This window comes from Dermacentor silvarum, chromosome 3, assembly GCF_013339745.2.
Source record: "Dermacentor silvarum isolate Dsil-2018 chromosome 3, BIME_Dsil_1.4, whole genome shotgun sequence".
Lineage (NCBI taxonomy): Eukaryota > Metazoa > Arthropoda > Arachnida > Ixodida > Ixodidae > Dermacentor > Dermacentor silvarum.
In genome coordinates this window covers 186,840,403-186,861,253 of record NC_051156.1, presented here as the reverse complement: position 1 = coordinate 186,861,253, position 20,851 = coordinate 186,840,403, and the positions used below count along the sequence as shown (strand labels likewise).

The 20,851-nt window shown below is 46.9% G+C and overlaps 1 protein-coding gene across 4 annotated transcripts in view; it reads right to left on the bottom strand.

Moving 5' to 3' along the window:
* Nucleotides 1–20,851, bottom strand: part of LOC119446253 (uncharacterized) — a 422,545-nt gene that overhangs the window by 11,233 nt on the left and 390,461 nt on the right. For all 4 annotated transcript variants that reach the window (XM_049664025.1, XM_037710637.2, XM_049664026.1 and 1 more), the window contains one exon: nucleotides 11,245–13,065. In XM_049664025.1, coding sequence (XP_049519982.1) covers nucleotides 11,245–13,014 — 1,770 coding nt within the window. In that variant the 5' untranslated portion in view covers nucleotides 13,015–13,065. The remainder of the gene's footprint in view (nucleotides 1–11,244; nucleotides 13,066–20,851) is intronic.

The window sequence follows — 20,851 nt, the reverse complement described above, 5'->3', positions numbered from 1 at the left end:
CTGGCAACACGTATTACGAATTTTCAGTAGGACGAAACATACCCGCCGCCGCTTGGCGTTTTGTGGTCCTGCTGTACTTCGCTTGCCAAGAGAGCACTTCGAGTTCCAAGGACACAATTTCAATAGGACAATGGTCATTAGTAGTTCACCAGCGTGGCACACTCGCGCACACACCTCTCTCGCGTGCTGCAACAACGTACGCTCGCGCGGTCCACCCGCATCAGGATTGAGCATAGCTTCCGAGATACAGCGCCTGCAACGCCAGAGATCTCAAAGGCCACGGGAAGCCTTCACGAATAAAACGCGAACTGCACCAGTTGGGTCATCTTGGAAAAAGGCGCGTGGAACGATGGAAAAAGGCGAAGAACCCGCGCCGGCTACAAATGAGCGCTCACTTGACCACGGAAGGTGTGCTCGAAGATTGAACTTGTTTGAGTTACGTTATCGGCGATCTCTACCTATCTCCTCGGGGAAAAGGGAGTGAGTGGGGATGTCCAGGTGACACATGCATGCACGCAGTCGCTGTAGTATATTACTGTTGCACCTACCGTCGAAAGCTGAAGAGGGCGTCGTCCCGTTAACCCCAAAGGCACACACATATAACCGGCTGCGTCGCGTGATGAAACGCGAGATCCGAACGCACCGCCTCGTCCCGATCAGCGCACGCACGCGAGATGTGCTCAGAGGGGGGCGGGCGGCGCAGCGCAGGAGAACGACAGGGTTCCAGCGCCAGCCCGCGCGATCTCGTAAGTGGTATTGTGTCTGCGTAGAACAGACACCGCCGTATATATACGTATACGTAGATAGAGAATCCACGATACATTGCGTGCGCGTCTCCGCTTGCCTCCTATAACAGCCTTCTCGAAGAGCTCGCCACCTCTTCGTGACCGGGGGTTCCTCGGGCGAGGAGCTGCAGCGTCAAACCAACGGACCCGAGCACTGAGCTGACGTCTTTTTCGGGTATACCTTCTAAACGCGGAGCTTTATTTGTAACGCTGCCCATTTTCAGGTTTTGAAGCTGGCTGGCCCTTTTATTTTTTCATTATTATTATTTTTTAGGTATCATGATAGCAAAGAGATGGCGCACGAAAACGGGGGCTGGTTCCTTCTTATCTCATAAACGGGAACAATTGTGTACATACATCAACCTACGCTTCAACTGCAATAAACTCTTTAAAAATATGCGCGTAAGTGGATATGAGGGGGAGAGAAAGAGAGAGGAATGCTGACTCTATAGAAAAAAAAAGAATGTTTTAGTTAAAGTCGACATAAATATGTAAGAGTGACGTTCGTCTTTCCGTTAAATGAGAGAGAGAGAGAGAGCAAGGAGAGGAAAGGCTGGGATGTCAAACAGACGAGCGTCCGGTTTGCTACCCTACACTGAGGCTAAGGGAAATGGGGAATAGAGAGAGGAAAAGAGAGAATGAGTACTGAGTACACGTGGACGATGTACAGAGACACTATAGGCGATCTCTTAAACCGGTGCACTTCAAATACTGTACTAATGCATGCATCGCTTTTTGTGCCAGTGACGGGTGTAGCCATGGTGCGAGTATCTTTGACTCAGTGAACGGTCTCGAGTCCAGCCGGTTTAAAGTTGTCCTGAGAGAGAGGCGTTGTACGTCGTAGCGAGGACAGGTACACAATAGGTGCTCGATGGTTTCCTCGCACATACAGGAGTCGCACATCGGGATCTCGGCCATTCCCATACTGATGTGAGTAAGCGTTCGTGAACGCCACTCGCAGCCACAAGCGGCACAGCAAGGTTGTTTCGCCGCGAGAAAGGCTAGATGGCAGTTGTAGCCTAAGCAAGGGGTCAAGCTTATGCAATAGGCAATTGAAGGCACTTGAACTCCAGATAGCTTGTGACTTTTTGCGTGCAAGCAGACGAATTTTCCTGGCAGTGTCCGTCCTCGCCAAAGGTAACTTTGAAAGAAAGGCTTGCGCTTTACTGCTGTTTCGTTATTGCTCAAAATTTATAGCGAGATTCCATTTTTGTTGTCAGGAACGTTCGATAAGAAACTTGGCACGGCTACCTGCATGGTTCGGCAATTGAGACAAAAATAAATTCGAATTTCCCACGTCTGTGAACTTGTTCGCGTTCCCTTCGCCCAACCACCAGCAATCAATGAAAAGTAATCTCGAAGGTCATGCTTCGCAGTACTGTAGACGCCGGAAACGACCGGGTATTGTCAAATCCACCCTTTTCGAACATCACTTGCTTCGAAGGATTGCAGACAAAGTGAACTTCGCTTTTAAACAGTGCCAATGTTACATTGAACGAACAAGACCATAATATGCGATCTTGGTGCGGAATCTGAGCGAGAACAATGCAACGGTAAGCGCAAAATGATCTTTTTAACGCTTCCACGGAAGAAACACGGGTTACTTTATACATTCGCACACTTATGCTGACTTTCTTAATGAGATCATCTTCAGCTTCTAATTAAAGTAAGCATCTTATATAGACTTACGCGCATGTTTTGTGTATAGAAAAGTGCCTTGGAGCTAGTGCTAACCCAACGTTGTTACAACATAGCAGCCAGAACAACGCAGCAACATTACCACGAATCTATCAAACAGACAGTGTGGACAAGTACATTAATACATGTGTAACGACACGGTACTTTTTAGAGGGCGCTATATACTGTACCAATCATTAGCGAATGTGCAGTATGGTACTCAGTCAAAAGGAAGAGGCAGCTGGTATTCGGTCGGCGGCCATCGCTGAGATATGAGATGAAGGCCCACAGGCTAACTTTTATGTATGTGTACGTACAAACGCGATCAAGTTAGGGCGAACTAGAACAAGTTATTTTGCTTCCGTTTTCGCCAATGTGTCTAATGCCAGAATGATTTCAATTTTCGCGCTTAATCTGATGCCTGTACCACCTTTGGCGACCGAATAAGTAGCAGTGCGAAATTGCGGCCTCGAGTTATGAATCGCGAAAGGTGTTCTACTTTGTAATTTCTTGCTACCTTTCATTTTTCAACGATGGATACGTCAAAATTACTATATCAGCGACTTCTTTCCGATAAAAGGTGAAGGAACATTCCATCCATGTTGGCTATGTTAATGGTTAGGTGTTTCCTTTAACAATAGATCGTACTGTACAATACACAATACTATCATATTCTACTAATGCCTAGATGAAGAAGCATTTGGTCCTTCGAGTGTTTTGTCATTGTTGTTATCGTTCTTGTTATATTATACTGAATACTTGCAATATCCGTTAGAGAGTACATGTTCGGAATATTTTTCGTGAGGCCTAAAAATAAAATTATTGAGTGAAATTTACAGAAGAGCACCGCAGGTTGGATGTCGCATGTTACAACGTGTGTAGCGTGACACCTTGGGTTGCAATTATTATTACCCCCCCCCCCCCCCCCCCGTGAGTTCTAATAATACTGAACCTACTTTCATATCTAACGAAAGATGATCATAACAACCAAGATCACGCCGCTGCTACAATTATTTAACTGCCAATAGCGACCATTAAAACGGTGAAAGTTGTAGGAAGGAAGGAAAATAAGAGGCGAAAGGCAGAGAGGTTAACCAGGTGAAGTGTCCGGTTCGCTACTCTGCACAGGGGGATTGGGTAATTGCAGAAAAGATTAGAAAACAAGAGAAGATTAAAAAGAAGGAAAAAAAAACACATCTGTCCGCACAATTCTATAGTTTTTCCTGAAAGTTGTAACTTTATAATACAGCTACTATGCTTATAGAGTGTACAAAATTCGCGTAAAACAGCATCATAATTCTGCAAGAATTCGCTAAACAAATCTACGAAGCCACCAAGACTTCGCTGACAGAATTTCTGCGCAAGGAACAAATGAAAACCGAGTGAAATGTAAACGGGAATATCGCACTTGTCGATGTGACCAGCCTGACAAGTATATAAACAATGTGACCTACGGACAACACATTTTATAAGTCGGTCTTGCCATATCTGCATGAAACGATCCTGCAAGATTTATTATATTAATTATGCAGGGCCACAATGCGTGAGAAGGAAAGAAAAACAGGATTATTATGCCGTAATAACGATGCCGCAAAAGCTAGAACGACGCACATCTAAGATTTGTAATAGTCTGTGATGCCGCACTTATTTGAAATGTGGCGAAAGAGCTTTACGGATAAGCATTTCGTCATGACCAATGTATTACTGAGAGGGAGAAAGAGAAGTCATAAGGGAAAGCCAGGGAGGTTAACTAGGCTGAGCCCGGTAGGCTACCCTGCACTGGGGAAGGGGGAAAGAAGATTTAAAGAGGAGAAGGAAGAGAGAAGTTCACACTTTTCACTGTTAGACGCACAAGCATTCATCGCTGAGTCAGTCACAGGCAAAAGAACACCAAAAGTAAGCGTTGCCATTTTTCTCTTTCTAAATATCCCGCAAAGATATTATTACGAATGTTTCTGCAAGTCTTCTAAATATATTCTAAGAAATAATTTCGTTCGAAACTCGCTATCTGCCTAAAATCACGTCTTTTACTGCTAACATCACCCTCAAGCCGCTGAATCTAGCCTAAGCTGTCAACATTGACCGATAGGCGGTTACTCTTCTCTTTCGCCGCCGCGAATCCTCCTTCTGCGGTACAAAGGAGTCCGGTGGTAGACCAAAGAAAAAGGCAACGTGAATCGACCCCTCGACCCCTCACTCTGTTCACGGATCGATACACCTTCGGACTCTCGCTTTGGCGGCCTTCGCGAACGAAGACTGCAGTGCGGCTTTCGGTACAGCACCGTTTTTTTGGGGGGGATGTATTAAACGGAACTGTCCACCTACACGATGCCACCTGGTCTCGGGATGTCTGGACTCTAGAGGTGGCGGTCGTTGGAACTTTAACACTAATTGCAGTGCGTAAATGTACTTATTTCGGGCAGTTGCCAACTTCGCTTTGAAGCCGTGGTTCGCGAGGTAAGAGTCATCTTGTACGAGTAGAGTTACGCCAAGACCTGCCAAGAGAGCATCGACCATCCATGATTTCCTCTTTGCGATGTACATTGAAACTCTGTCGCGTTCAAGCATAGCACTCACAGCCGGGCGTCCAGAATATGGCTACATTCTATGTAGGTAGCTTTAGCTGCGATCATCTTGAAAACACTGGTACGCAAGTATATATGGCAACCGTATTCGACCGTCGTTGCCATTAAGTTGTTGCCCACTCAGCCTACTTTCGTGTCTACTGCAGAATCAACGCTTTATTTTTCCAAGCGATCTCCAGTTATACCTCTGTCTCAACTGAGTCCCCATGATATGCCTGCAAATTTTCCTAATCTAATCACACCATATAATCCTCTGCCATACCTGACTGCGTTTTATTTGCCTTGGTACTTTATTCTATTACCTTAACAGGCCAGCGATTATCTGCCCATTACACGATCTTCACAACTCAACTTCTCCTTATACCGTTAACAGGAATATACGCTACACCCATTAGAGTTTAATTCATATTCCACCGTTCTCGTTTCCTACGCCTACATTTTCCTTTCTATAGCTTTCAATGCACTGTTCCTAGTTTGTGCCCCTTCCTTTCTCACGAGTAGGCAGGCGTTGTGCCCCTTCGGGTGGCAGTTGCCAGCCTGCTCTTCGCTTTCCCTATCCTGTCAAGTGTATATATGTTTTCAAAACAAGTAACAATAATAACGATTTATTTTCAAGTTTCCTTGTTATCCTCTAGTTTCATTTCCCTGGGTTTTCACTGGTAGAATGCACTGGTTGTACAGCGCACTATGGAATGTAGTGCGTTGTACAATCTATACATTACAATAGCACGGTCAGTGCATTCAGCACTGTCACCACGCTACACGGAATGTAGTGTGCTGCAGTCCGTATAGCGCACGTCAGTCTTGACCGATTGTATAGCACACTGCAGATGTTAGTGTGCTATCCAAACCAATGAAGTAACGAGTTCAGGTTACTCCGTAAGTGGATAAACGGATGATCAGTGGATAGAGATTCTCCGTTTCGATGAGATGCTTATGCTCGTAAAATTCTGCAGCCGCTTGTCGTGTTCTTTCTGGATGTTGTTGGCATTCAAGATACCTTGTTTTAACCCATAACAAAGTACTTATGTACGCAAACGTACAGTCTCTGGTGAATTCGCATGGACAAATTTTCATGTTGCCTGTACTAGAGTAAGCAAGAGAAACTGAGGGGCCCGATTTTTATTAGCGCAACCATAGAAGTGAATAGATAATGAAGCCAAGGAAAGCAGAGGGAAAACTATTTCTAGTTTTTTTTTCAGTTACTGTGTAGAAATAATAAGCTAAAGGAAAATGAAAGTGGACGAAAAAAGAAAGAAAGAAAAACTTGCCGCCGGTGGAAGGCGAACCCACCACCTCCGCATTAAGCGTGCGTTGCACTAGCACTTGTGCTACTGCGGCGGCTGTTTTAACATCCAAATTCGTGAGTGCTTACGTGTACAAGATATAACTATAGCAGTGTTAGCCAGCGCCACTCAAGGCTTCAGCGGAGGATCTGGAACGTCCTTTTTGACCGATGGCGTCACGTAGTACGTGAACTTAGCCGGCAGCTGACCAATAGACCTTCATTTTTTTTTTGCATGAAGGCATCACACTTGCCGAAGTCGAGACCCAAGCTATGCTTTCGTTCGTTAGGAGTGTTCGTTCGGATCTGCAAATCTTGTTGGAAATGAGATAAGCAACGAAAATGTTCTTATACCTAATCGGTTAGAGAAACATAGCATTGTGTTCGACGCTGAATGCCGGTTTCTTCCTCAATGTCTCAGTCGAATTCGGCCATTTTCTATGAAGTGCATGAATGTGCAATAAAAAATATACAACTTTTTCAAGTAATTCTATGGACGAAATAATCAGCTCGTTTTTCGGTTATTTTTGAACAGGCCGTGACTCCTATTTGGATTTATCATCGAAAGGTGATCTGCTCGAACGCGCGGGTTCATGTGGCCCCACCGACTAAAGTGCAATATCATGTTTATGCCTACGTATTAGTTTACAAAAGACCAAGATGACGGCGTCTCTTGTCTTCTGATGAAATGGTCGATACATCCATCATTTCTGTTTATGTGCACTTGTGGTATAATATGCGTATCATGATGATCTTTGTAAGCCTTGTGTGACGAAGCCCAGTATTTCACTATTGCGCCTCTATGCGTGTATTGTGTCGTCTGTATATTTCACTAACCTCTACGCGTGTTCAACTTGGACCATATCGCGGCCTTGTGTACGTGTTCGGAACTAACTGTACGCGTATACGTTGGGGCTTAGTGCAGCGTGTGGTGCAACCTTTCCTCGGGGCCTTTTGTTTTTGAATATTCCAATATGTCTAGGACTATACGCGGACTTCCCTTACTTTTTTTTTTATCTAACTCCGCTGTAGACATTCCGAACATGTGACGTTACTTCTTATTTTAGAATACTTCTCTTGGTAGCCGTCAGCATTATATGTATCTCGTTCTTTTATTTTTATTTCAATAAAAAAAAGATACAGATAAATACAGATGGGATGTGTAACTTAGTATCTCTTTCATCAACGCCCTGTTACGCGTATTTAAAGAGAAGCACTCACTGTCAGCCACGCTTCCCGCCTAAAAATGGGGCAGAAAGGATCCGCACTCTTTCCGTAAATGAGGAAAGTTCTTTAGTAACTAGATGACGTCATGCTTCCCTCCGCAGGCACACGTCTTGGTTATCTCAAACCTGCATCAAACTGCCGTCAATGTGCGTGACATATTCATTGTAAGCATATAAATAAAGGTCACATTGGTCACATTGGGACGTGATCTACACCGCATGACATGCGTTCTGTATCCCATGTAGTGTCTGTGAAGCTGACGTCAAGCAGACGAGCTTACTAGTTCACACAGGCATTTAAACGATACAAAACGTTCGTAAGCTTAACCGGCAATGCAGCGCACAGGGTTAACTGGGCAATCTGGTGGAGAGTTTGGGAGCGCTTCCTTGTTCTAAATCAAGGCAGCTTAGTGAGTGGACAGGAAAATCTCACGCCTGACTTGACACAACACACGCTACAGCAGTGGTAATGTGGAGAGAAAAATGCATCACGAAAATGAAAGTGATGCAAGTTGAGAAATTAAACCTACAAAATAGAAACACAAGCAAAAAAAAAAAAAAAAAAAGACGTGAAGCACTTTACTAGCCCCGGGCCTGCAATATGGAAATCAATGACGTCACAGGGGAATTGGTGCAGAAACTTCAACGTAGTGTAGGATGCCCGATTTCAACTTTTTGTGTTCTTTCTGGCTTTGCAATACGCGCTCATGGGCACGATTATGCAATTTCGGAAGATTAATCTGCCAGAACGGCTCAAAACTTGACGTTTTGACTTCAGTGGTTGCTTAAATGTTGTTTGCCTACGTTATTTCCTGCTAGCCACTCGCTTCAATCGATCGCTTCAATACGTTATTCGCCCTGGTGCATTTTCTAAGGAAAGAGGGGAAAAACAAAAATCGCAAGCGTTTCCAACATTCATTTTGATAATGTAAAACGTAAGAGCTCAAGGCCTGCTTGTCGTCTGCCATTAGCACGACTTCGCAAAGCAGAGCTTTCAACTCGCATTTACGCAGGGTATACGGATATCTATTGGCAGGTCGTTTACGCCTTAGGGATTTATGCAAACACCAACGCCTTAGTTTATTGGTTCTTTCATCGTTCTTTCCTTATATGATTTATTTCTTATCTCCAGCTTTTCCTTCGCGCAACGAAGGTACTTCTGTATTTCCTTAAAGACAATGGTGTCAATGACACACTTTAGTCGAATTCTGAGTGTAGTGTTTTGTGTTGTATATATCTGTGCTGTGAACTTTCTTTCTTTCTTTCTTCGCACCTCATTTAATTTTTCATCCTATGCATCTGGAGTAGCATGCTAGGAATGTCACCAGGCAAACATCCCCAGGATCCATTATATATATATATATATATATATATATATATATATATATATATATATAAGTAGCGTTCACGTACGTGTAAAATTTGCATTTTACGCAATTGCGTGTAAATTAAAAGTTGCGTTTTCGTGTATATAAATATATATCAACGCAACACCAGCGCTCGCGCAGTAGAACAGACTCATTAACGTCGAGATCATTAACGTGTCGTGATCTCGACAAAAAGAGAGGAGGAAAAGCTGGAGGGTAAAAGACATGTAAGGAAAGAACAGTGAAAGAACGAAGAAACCAAGGTACAATATTATAAACTACAATCGAGGAACGCAGCTTCCCGAACAGGAACTAGGGCATCCGTCGCCCACGCGGCCTTTAAAGGCGCCTTAAGGATATTGCAAGGACGTGGCTTCCGTTTAGCGGGGTACGATCAAAGAGAAAGAGACGTTATAGAGAACAGCCAAAATCTCGATGGCGCGTGCGTGAAGAAGACTGTGCTTCAACGACTCCCGATGTGGCGGCGAGCCCGCGAAATCCTTCATTTTCACTCCGGCGCACGACTATATATACGGCATTAGCATACGCGAGCGAGAGAGAAAACGTAAAATGGTGACGTACTAAAGAATAAGCGAACGCATAGCTCGAGAATATGACGATAATGCTAATACCGAATGTTCATCTTCGATCTCTCAGGTTCCCTTTTTTTTTTTGGTGGATGTGTCGGCTCCGATTCAGTGCGAAAAGAGATGTAGATGGGGAGATGGGGAGAGAATGCCTAGTCTGCTGTGGTAATTTAGGAGCGCTAGCTCCTTTGATGCACCCGTCATCAGCGGATATTTTCGTCTGATAAAGGGATACGACCGCGCTGGTGGCGAAAGGAAGCGACGATTCAGCCTTTCTGTAACACCACCCTTTTCACCAAGAACAAGCGCCGTCTCTCTCTCTCTCTTCTTTTTCCTTTTTTTTCCCCGAGTGTTGCGCAATATTATATAAGCGCATCTCTGGTGGCCTGGCCGCTTTGCCGCAGTGCTGGCGACACGTCGATATGCCCCGGTATACAGTTTCGCAAATTATTCCCCAGCAGTGAGCCCTCCACCCCCGCCCCCTGTTTCCAGTGCTCAGAATATCCATAAATGTAGTTATTAAGGACGGGTATCCCCTGAATGGCGCGAGAGTGATGCTCTAAGCTTAACGAAATCGTTCAGAAGCTACGTACATGACGCCGACAGTTGGTAAGGCCGCGATTAGCCGTCTACAACGTTTTGATTCCAGTGGTCCGATACCACCCGTTTCCTTGTTTCCTTGATCGCGCACTGTGCGGGGAAGCACAACCGTAGCTATCAGAACGTGCGTTCAACCGCACAAGCTCTCATTACGATCTTACGGATCAGTGCAGTAAACGATCCCTATAAATAGTAATGTCAGTACGAGCGCTGTAATAACGGTACGAGCTATTAGGACGCGCGTCTAATGTTTAGAACCCCGAAGAGTTCATGATATGGCCACGTTTATTGTCTTGCCTTTCGTGCCGTCAAAGGCTCAGATGAATTCATGTTCCCCGGAGGCCCAAAATTGGCTCGTCGACAAGCTTTCATACGCGGTTCGGATCAGTGAAATCGTATTCTGTGCGTAGTCGCGTTAAAATTGACGAGGACATATCGCTCACACGCATCACAAATTGCATTTAACTTCTATACACACCCTGATCCACTTCCCTAATCAAAGGTTACCGGGGGTTAGAAGAACGGAAATACCCCCACTTAGTCTTGTGTAAACTTTGGAAACGCGAGAGAGCAATTGTACGGGTTCACAAATTCTAACGCTGTGTCGAAAGAAAGGAGTCCACAACTTCTTCAAGGCCTAGCGTTGTGCGACGTTCTTTGTTTAACATGAAAATACCGATATATTAGCCCTATCTCTCTTTGAACGTCCCCCGTTCACGGTTAAAGTACAATAGTTGAACGTCAAAGGCTGGTGTCCGCCTTGACTAGTTAGCCTTAAGCAAGCGACTATTCGACGCACGATGCCCTGCATGAAGGTCCGTATTGTAACACTCTTCGTGTTCATACTTCTGCTCGGCGTCAAGCGCAAGATTACAAGAAACGCTGCACTGTTCATGGAACTATCGGACACCCTTGTCGCGCTCTGCTTTCACGAAAATCAGAAAACTCAATTCTAGCGCCGCAAAAGCTACTGACTTTGCAAAATCTACTTAAGGTCACCGCAGGGTGCTCTCTTTTTCCTCTGAACAGAGTAGCAGGCTAGTGTACTTCAGGGCGAGCTTTCGCTCTGCGTTTCATTTAGTAAGGCCTCCTCTCTCTCTACTTAAGGCCGCAGAAACAAAGAATCACTCACTTTCTTCTCCTCCTCGTTCGTCATGAGGATGATGGTATCCTGGGAGTCGGCGCTCGAATCGCTGTCTTCCTGGCGTTCGTCGGGCGTCGAGCTCGCTGTCGACGGAGTCGTGGCGGCCGGCGACGCCGGCGTCGTCGCCGCCACCGGCACCGGTTGCCTGAAGCTCAGCGGTCGCACTTCCACCGTCGGCCGATGACGGCTCACCTTGAGGTCGTTGACGTCGTCCACCGTTTTCCTCGAGACGTCGTCCACGATGAGGCCCGGCGGGAGGAGCTCGGCCAGGTCGGCCTCGATGTCGCCGCTCGAGTTGCACTCGAGCTGCTTCTTCAACTCCAACAGGATGGCGTCGTCCTCGTCCTCGGGCAACACGGGCGACGACTCTTCCCGGCGCTTGACGTCATCATCCTCCTCGTCGACCACGATCACCTTCCTCACGTCGTTGTCCTCGGGCGTCGTCCTGCCGCCGCCGCCGTCGGACGACACGATTACCACGGCTGTCGTAGTCTTCCCGTCGGCTGCCGGCGGCCGTTCCTGATCGATCCTGATCTCTTCGCCACGTTTCTGGGTGCCGGCGTCTTTTTCCCCCTTCCGCTGAGCTTCCTCGAGAGCCGCCTTCTTGGCCAGGTCCTCCAGTATCTCGGCCGTCGGAGGCGGAGGCAGCTGCGTCTCGTCCTCGACCTTGCCGCCTCCGCGGTCCTCCGCGCCGCCGCCGACCACCGCTGGGCCAGTCGCCACGGGCGTCGTTCTCGGTGGTGGTGGCGGAGGCGGCGGCCGCTCGACTACCCTGATCTGGACAGGCGCGGTTGGAGCATGCGGCGTGGTGCCCTGCTGATGCTGCTGATGCTGTTGCTGCGGTGATGGTTGCTGCTGCTGCTGTTGCGCACCCACCTGAGCCGATGCTGCCGGGATGCCGGCCTGCGTTGCCTGCTGCGACGCGGCTGCCGCGGCGGCTGCCGCCCGCGCCGCGGCCGCGGCCGCGCGGGCCTCCTTGAGGAAGGGCAGCAGGTACGCGTCGTCCCGGTAGCCGTCGGGCGGCTCGAACGGCGGCAGGTCCCGGTACTCGGGCGGCGGCTCGTACATGGCGCACACCTCGGCGTACGTCAGATCGGCTGTCCGGATCACGTACAGCTGCGCCTCCGGGTAGTCCTCCGAGAAGACGGTCAGCGTGTCGCTGAAGCGGACGCGCGAGCCCCGCCGCGGACGGGTGGTCGAGGCCCGCTTGAGCAGCGACTTGAGGGGCGCCGGCGGCGGAGCGGCGTTGTTGCTCGCCGACGACGCCGCCGGACGGGCCTGGTGCTCGCAGGCGCCGCGCAGGAGCACGGGGCAGCCGCACTGACCGCCGGACTGCTGCTGCTGCGACTGGTGGCCGTGGTGCTGCTGCGGTTGGTGAATCCTGTGCTCCTGCTGCTGCTGCTGCTGCATCTGCTGTTGCTGGCGCATGTTGGAGACGCACTCCTTGAGCGCCGCGCGGATCTCGCCCGACACGCCGTCGGCACATCCGCAGCCGGCGAAGTGGCACACGTTCCCGTTGGGCAGCAGGCGCTCTTCCGCGGGCGGGTGGTGCGCCATGGGGGTAAGCCCGCCGGCCAGGCTCGGCGGCCCGGCAGCTCCGGCGGCCAAGGGGCTCGAGGAGGGAGCCTTACTCTCGGGCCCCCGGCACGACAGCGCCGCTAGCATCGACCCGGGGCCGAGGTTAGGGCCGCCCGCCCGGCGGGACGCAGGCGCCGACAGCGCCGCCGTCGCAGCACCGCAGTCGGGCTGGCGCCGCATGCACGACGACGCTGGCGCGGACACCGGCCTCTCGCGGCAGCCGCGGGAAACCTGCGAGCCAACGGAATCGAAGATTTGTGATGCCCCGCGCTCTCTCCGAGACATGGGCCGGCTCATCGCGCAGAGAGCCACCGGAGTAAAATGCGCAAAAAGAAAACATGTGAAAGAAGCGTAAGGATAGCGGGTCACGGAGGCGCGTCTCGTCACGGCGCTCTCCGTTTCTGGGCGAACACTTGAAACGCCAACGCAGCAGAAAATGGCACTGCGGCCCGCGTGAGAAATGCATGCATCTCCTCAACATGACTATGAAGATCGTCCAAAGGAATTCGGAAGAGTGCACGCGCCCCGGAAATGTCAAGCAATAATATTAATGAATCAGTTTACAAAGCATGAAACAAATTAACCATTCCTTCTATAAGTCAGCCAAAGCATCGGTTGATATATAAGTCATCAATCAGATGGTCTGTCATTTCATCATCCATACCATACCCCTCACTTCACTAACTCTATTAATGAGCACACCAATCGAAATGAATTTATTGCCCCGATAATTTAGTAGATAGGCAATTGCAGTGCTATGATATGCCATTCGCATTTTGTTTTTACGTCATTTTGTAAAGGTCTGGTCACAGTGCGGTGCAACCAATTCGACTCGATTCCCGTTTACTTTCGACTACGGAAGTGGAATGTTCCTTGATATCGCTGATATCGGTGAACCCTAAAACTCATTGAAGACTTGCGATAGGCGCTCATGTAATTAATAAAAATACTTATTAAGAAAGAGTCTCATAGCAGTTATCGCAAGACATGTGACAAAAACGCGCTTCATTATTGCACCTTCAAAAGAAGAATACAAATAAATGTTGAAATAAAGGTAGCTTTTACTTCAGGAGGAGCAAGAGGTACTGTTCTAACTCGGTTCTAAAAGAATTGTACGTTTTTAGCTCGTTATGCTTTCAAGCATTGGACTCAATAGTTTGCAGAAAACACTTGTGGAATCAGTGACTCAGTATATCAATCCATCTTTTTTTTTTTTCATTTGGGTAGATTCATGACAGAAGCAAGAGATATATTCAAGCCAATAGGTCACACAAGACTTGCTCTACACGTCCTTGGGCAGCATTGCGTGTACATCCTATAGTACACGACCCGTGCCGGCGCAAAGCCCATCGCGTTGCGGGTATCGCAAACAGCTATAAGAGCAAATTGATTCCACTTCCTGGCCTTGACGTCGTCTTAAGCACGACGGGATTTATATCCGCCTTGCGAGCGAGAGCGGTCTCTCTAATCTCGGGAAATCATCCCTCGACCTCTATAGGACCGATGTTGCACGCACATAAAAACTAAACTTCTTGTCCTGCTTTTTTTAAAGTGTGGATTGTTTGCTTCGTGTTTCTTTCCCGCCGTCGGCATCCCGTAGAGTATAGAGGCTGTATTTCTCAGGATGCCGCAATAGTGCAATCTCTAACGTAAACAAATAATCGCGGGCCCTAAATCAACGGAAGAGAGTGTGTCCATAAATAAGTTCCAGGATGTTTTTTTTTTTTCTTTCTCGCCAGTTAAGTTAAAGAAACTTTATTCTTTACTGCGGAAAGCCGCTATTCCGCTTGGAATCTTGCCATCTACACAACGTCATCAATGTGTTCTATTTTTTGTTTTAATGTCATTTTGTGGTGATAATGGATCTTGGCTGCCCCGTGTCTGGCAGGCTTAGAGCAATATAGATTGCATTACCCAAGAAGACATGACGAACCGTGGCTTTTACTTACACCTCATCTGAATTATAGCACCAAGTGTCTGGCGCTTTACATCGCGTTCACTTCTTAACAACTATCATACCAACAAATTTCATATTTTTACTTGCTACGTGAAATGCATACTTTATCTTGACTATTACACATTAAAAACGTCAATCTCATATTCTCACGTTGTCTATTGCGTTCATTTGTTCTTGCTATGTTTCACTGCTTGTGTAAGCTGATTTTGTGATAATCGTGTGCGCTGTATCACGCTGTTGCCAAAATGTATTTTAGTTAGGGACTCTGAGTTCGTCAAGCTGCACAACTGCGTCTTTTATCTGCAGCCCTGCCACGAGTTTTTGTTCTACATGTGGCGAAATAGATTCATTTCATTTCAATTGTTTCACCTTAGCATCAATGATGAAAGAAACGAGAAAGGCAGAAAGGTTAAGCAGAACAGAAAATCCTGTTTGCTACCCTGCACTGGTCAACAAGGAAACGGAGGATGGGTGGAAAAGAGGGGGAGGTAGAAATATAAAATGAAAATTGAGCCACATGGTCCCAGATATTCACGACCATCAAACACGATCACAGCGCGTGATCAAAGTTAACGTTAAGGATAATGCAGGTTTGTGCAGGTTTGTTCCATAAGAATTGCGGCAATGCCTTCATCGCCCGCTGATTCGATGGCTGATTAAGTGGGCATTCCAAAAATGTTTTGTTCTAAATACTAGAGCAGTTGCGAGCGATCGTCTCTGTACACTGTATTGAGGGCAGTCACACAGAACGTCTTCAAGGGTGTCCACGCAACCACAGTCATCACCAAACGTTAAAAAAGAGAAAGAAATAAAGAAATAAAGAAAGAAAAAATAAAAAAGAAAGAAAGAAATAGAGAGAAAAAAAACACGATACGATCAAAAATTTCAAAACAGAAAACCACTTGGTTTCTTACTGAGGCGTTAAGAAACAGTTTCAGCACAAAAATACACGCAGGAGAGACGATACCTTATTAACAAACTTCATAAAATTAACTGGTTTTACGTGCCAAAACCGCGATCTGATTAGGAGGCCAGCCGTAGTATAGGACACCTGAGGTTCTCTAACGTGCACCTAAACTTAAGTACACGAGCATGTTTCCATTTCGTCCCTACTTAAATGCGGCCCCGCGGCGGGATCGAACCCACGACCTTGAGCTCAGCAACGCAACACCATAGTCACTAGACTAACATGGCGGGCGATAGTTGACTGCGACCGAAGACAAACTCTTACCCGTCGGGTGTGTTGATGGCACGCATGCAGAAAATCCTTTTTTCTTTTTTTTTTTTTTGGGGGGGGGGGGGGGAGGGGCTCTCAGAAACGTGTTTCGATTCATTTTAATGCTACAGCAAAAGCAAAACAGAACGACGTCTCCTTCCCCGTTATGAGCAAGAAAAGCAACACAAACGCACCAGGGCGAAGTCTGACGTTATGTACTTTTGTATTGACTAGTAAATCATTCGCTTCAAATCTTCTAGCCGTTGGCTATCTAACACCAACAAATTTTATAAAGTGAGTCTTCTTCAAGAGTAGCGGCGTCTGTAAGCATGAGTAGGTCATGTGAAGGAATACACTGCAGTAGAGCTGCTTAGAACAGTCATTGAATCGAGGCTGCCAGTTTGCTCGTGTTTTTTTTTTAATTCCATTTATTTCATTCGTGTTATGCGAAATTACGGCAACGCCAAGTTTTCTTACGCGATGGGTTATCAGAGGCACCAAGGCGGTAGTAGAAAACGCGGATTTGCTGCTAATTGAAACGTGATGAAACCTGTTCGCGCATAATATACGACAGAAGTAAAGCGTATTGACATTGAATAAAAAGAAACAAAAGTACAACAACTACAACCACAATAATAACGGGAACGATAGTACTTGTTTCATGATGAATAACGCAACCCTCACTAAAGACCAATATTGTGCCATCCCATTTCCTCAAGTCGAAAAGAGGAACATGGAATAGTGATAGATTCTCGAGAACACATACGTTACACGCCAGTCAGGAGAACGAGGTTTGCTTCGCAGGAAACCCGGCAGCATTGGGAAAAGAAACAGGTCGGAACCCCCGACAATAGATATTGACTACTCCATTCACAGCGAAAGGAGTGGTTAAAGAAAGGTGGCGAATAAAGGCGGGTATAAATTGAGTTTCCATGGCAACCGCCACGATTCCCAGACAGGAACCCTAATATGCGGCATCCAGTTATGCTCCAGACAGGAATTTGAGGACAGAGAGGAGTTGGGGACAGGCAGCCAATCACGGCCGCGATCTCAGTAAAACGAAGAGCACGCAAAAACAACGAAAACACACACACACACACACACACACACACACACACACACACACACACACACACACACACACACACACACACACACACACACACACACACACACACACACACACACACACACACACACACACACACACACACACACACACACACACACACACACACACACACACACACACACACACACACACACACACACACACACACACACACACACACACACACGCACGCACGCACGCACGCACGCACGCACGCACGCACGCACGCACGTACGCACGCACGCACGCACGCACGCACGCACACACACACGCACACACACACACACACACACACACACACACACGCACACACACACACGCACACACGCACGCACGTACATGCAAACACACATTCACACACATGTGCGGAACTTGAACAATGAGAGTGTGAGTAACAGCAAAAGAGTAACAGAGGTGGTATTCGCAGCCTGGAGATTTAGGCTGGTACGATACACAAGCGTTCGATTCCAATTTCATCAGGGAGCCTACATGCAAGCGCTTGCATGTAGGCTCCCTAAATTTCATTCGTAATACGCGCCGCCGCTCGGTTTCACGATGAGGCGTACGTACCTTCGTCTCAACTCGGTATTCTTTCATTCGCGCAGTCTATATCTATCTCGCGTCATTCGTTGAAGCGATAATTCCTATCCGCGTCATTACTGAAACAGACCACTTTGACAAATAAACGCCTCTCTACAATGAAGCGCTTAGCAAAGAAAGAGAGAGAGAGAAGTCAACTTCATCTCACAAACGGCTCAATGTCAGGGCCGTCTGGAAGTTGTGGAAATCACTGCACCTAAATAGCTTCTAACTCCGGTCTGCTCTTCCGTGGTTAATAATTGTTCTCTTTCCTTCTCCTCCCCATTAGTAATGTAAACTGCACCAAATAATACTTCTACCGCAGACAAAATTTATATATTGTACACGTCTGTGAAATTATACCGGTAAATTGTGAGTAGAACTATTGCTAAACCGTCGTAAACATACAAAAACTTTACGTAAACTGTCAAATTCATATATCACACTTTGCCCACTTAAGATGCTCTGGCAGATGCGGTCGCAATACCGCGATATCTCTACATGTCCGGGAATTTTGGACATTGCCCCTTCAAATAAATGTCAAACTTTAGAGCAGTTCACCAGCGTAACTCTATTAGCAACATTTAAAAAATGTTAATATTCCAGAAGGCAGCGCGAATTTCAGCCACTTTCAGTTAGCCATGTCGAGAGGATACCCCCTTTTATTACCATGCGTATTTACTGCATTTTGTCGTAACGTCCTTGCTGCGTTATAGCAGAATTTCGGGCAGGATTAAAACACCGTAAAACACCGCAGGTAAACAGGATTTCCCTTTTCGGGCCAATGTCATGTTGCTGCGCTACATTTAAGCGCAAGTAAATATAACTGACCAACAAGCCCACCACCGTCGTCGGCCCCAGAACATCGCTTGTTGAATTTCGCGTCCAAAGCACGGAGCCGATGACATGAATGTGGAGCCAAGTGCCTGGCGTAACTGTACATTCACATTTTTCGTAATTGATATCGCCAGAATAGCTTTCAAACATCCTCAGGTTGAGCCTTTTCACTTCGTTGAGTTTGCAGTTGTACTCCGCAAATCACAAATCATTGTTGGATGACTAACTCACGCCGTACAGATGTCGTCAAATACTATGACGTCGTAGGAGGAAGGTGGTAGTATTTGCAGGATGGTCTTGGATTCGTATTTCGTACTTTGTATCCTTTCTGGAGTGTGGTGCGTCATATTTTATTAGAGGCTTAATTCATCATTCTGACTTAATCTTCGCCGTTCGTGTACTTCAAACCATAGAGTTTATTACAATATCACCAAATTGTAAACCTGGGCTGGCGCCACCATCTACGCGGGCTTCTTAACGAGCGCTGTGCCTGCCGCCTTAGGAATTTCGGGATGCGAGTGTCCGATGCTTTGTCTCGAACGTGGCTTGGCCTAAGACAAGGTCATGGCTGCACAGGTAAAGCTTTCTCGAAGTAAAATATTCCTGAGTAGCTTTCGTTCATCCGCGACACATCTTTCCGGGAAGTTTACTAACCCGCAGTACATCAGCGAGCGAGAGAAAAAGCAGAAACAGACGGCGAACTGTCGCACAGCGAGAGCGAACCTTATCGTCTGTTCGCCAACATTCGCGGCTCGCTGGCACATATTTTTACGTTTCATGTAATTGTACATCCAATCACAAGTCCTCGTAATTGAATGAAAAGAAGTTTTGCGCGTAATATTGAAGAAAAACAAAATATCTCTTTGCGTGCTGTTTCAGTAGAGAATGAACCATTGCGACAGACGAAACGGTGCTAGCCGGAGTGCTATTTCCAGGGATTGTCGAATTCCACCAAGATCTTGTCAGCTCTGAGTGGCCCAGAGGGCTGCTACGGCGTCTCTGAATGGCTCTAAAATGGCGTCTCTAAATGGAAATTTGACAATATCGCGGAATTTGACAATGCCCAGAATAGTACCCCAGTAGCGGCCCGGGAACGATGCCGATCCGATGCCACCGCATTCCTGTATTCCCATGCATACAACAGCGGCGCAGCGCCAGTTTTTCGTCTAGGTGATGTAGCGAGAAACTGCGCTTTAAACCATGGAGTTACTGTGGCGCTATACCACCAACAGGAGCTCCCAGTATATGGCGGACCAGCCTTCATGGGAATGATGGCTTGTACCTGGATTTGCCTAAACTTTGTCTTCCTTGCTTCAAATGGCTTGGTCACTTGAAAAATGAAAACTTTCCAACAAGATATCGCGTTATAAATGCGACAATTCGCAATAATTATGCGTGCGCGCAGAGAGTAATTGCCTTGATATATATTTAGGCAAGCATGAGTGCTCGGAAATTTAGAAAGATAAAGAGTAATTAATAGCGTAACAAGAATATTCGAAGTCACAAGAACGAAGACTAGACAAATACATGTACTAACCACCATTCCTATGGTAGCGTAACGGTCGCACGGCCAGAGTTCGCTCTAGTAATTTTTGTAGAAAACCCTGTATTTTAAACTACGAAATATTAGAACAAACGCTAAACGTGTATGCGGCTTTGGATTCTCGAAGCGCCAAACAGACGCGCGTCATAAATGTGGCAAAAAATACGTTACTTGCGGTTGTCTGTCAACAGAGCACCAACGCTGTGCGCGCTGCGAAGCAACAGCCGCGAGCATCGGAGATCAATAGAGCCGTTTTGCTACACTACTAGTTGTTTCTGCAGTTCGTTAAAGCCAACAAACAGAGCTGATAACTTCACCCGCTTGTCGTCATGTATCGACGAGACAGTAGGACCGTTTCGACTGCGGCCTTTTGCCCCGACAGCCCCCCTGACCAACAACGCCAGCTGGCTTCGTTGGTCATTTTATTGTTCCCCCTTGTTCCTTCTTACGTGGAACGATTTTCCCCTGTGCGCGCCTGTACACATACGTAAAGATGATTCTCTGGTGATCTTTAGGGTTTTCTCTGCGTAAAAATAAGGAAAGAGGCAGTCACAAGTCACAAGCATTGAATTACTTCATTGCGACAGCATAATCAGATTCCACAATTTGAGAATTATTTATCAAAATTCGGGTGCACTTCATCTACACCCTTACCATTTGCGAGTTATATAGTCTGCATTATAATGTACTCCCGCTGTCTGCCATCAATGCCACCTATGGTCGACGTTACTGGTGGTCAACCGAAGCACAACACGACGACAGTTTTTTTTTTTT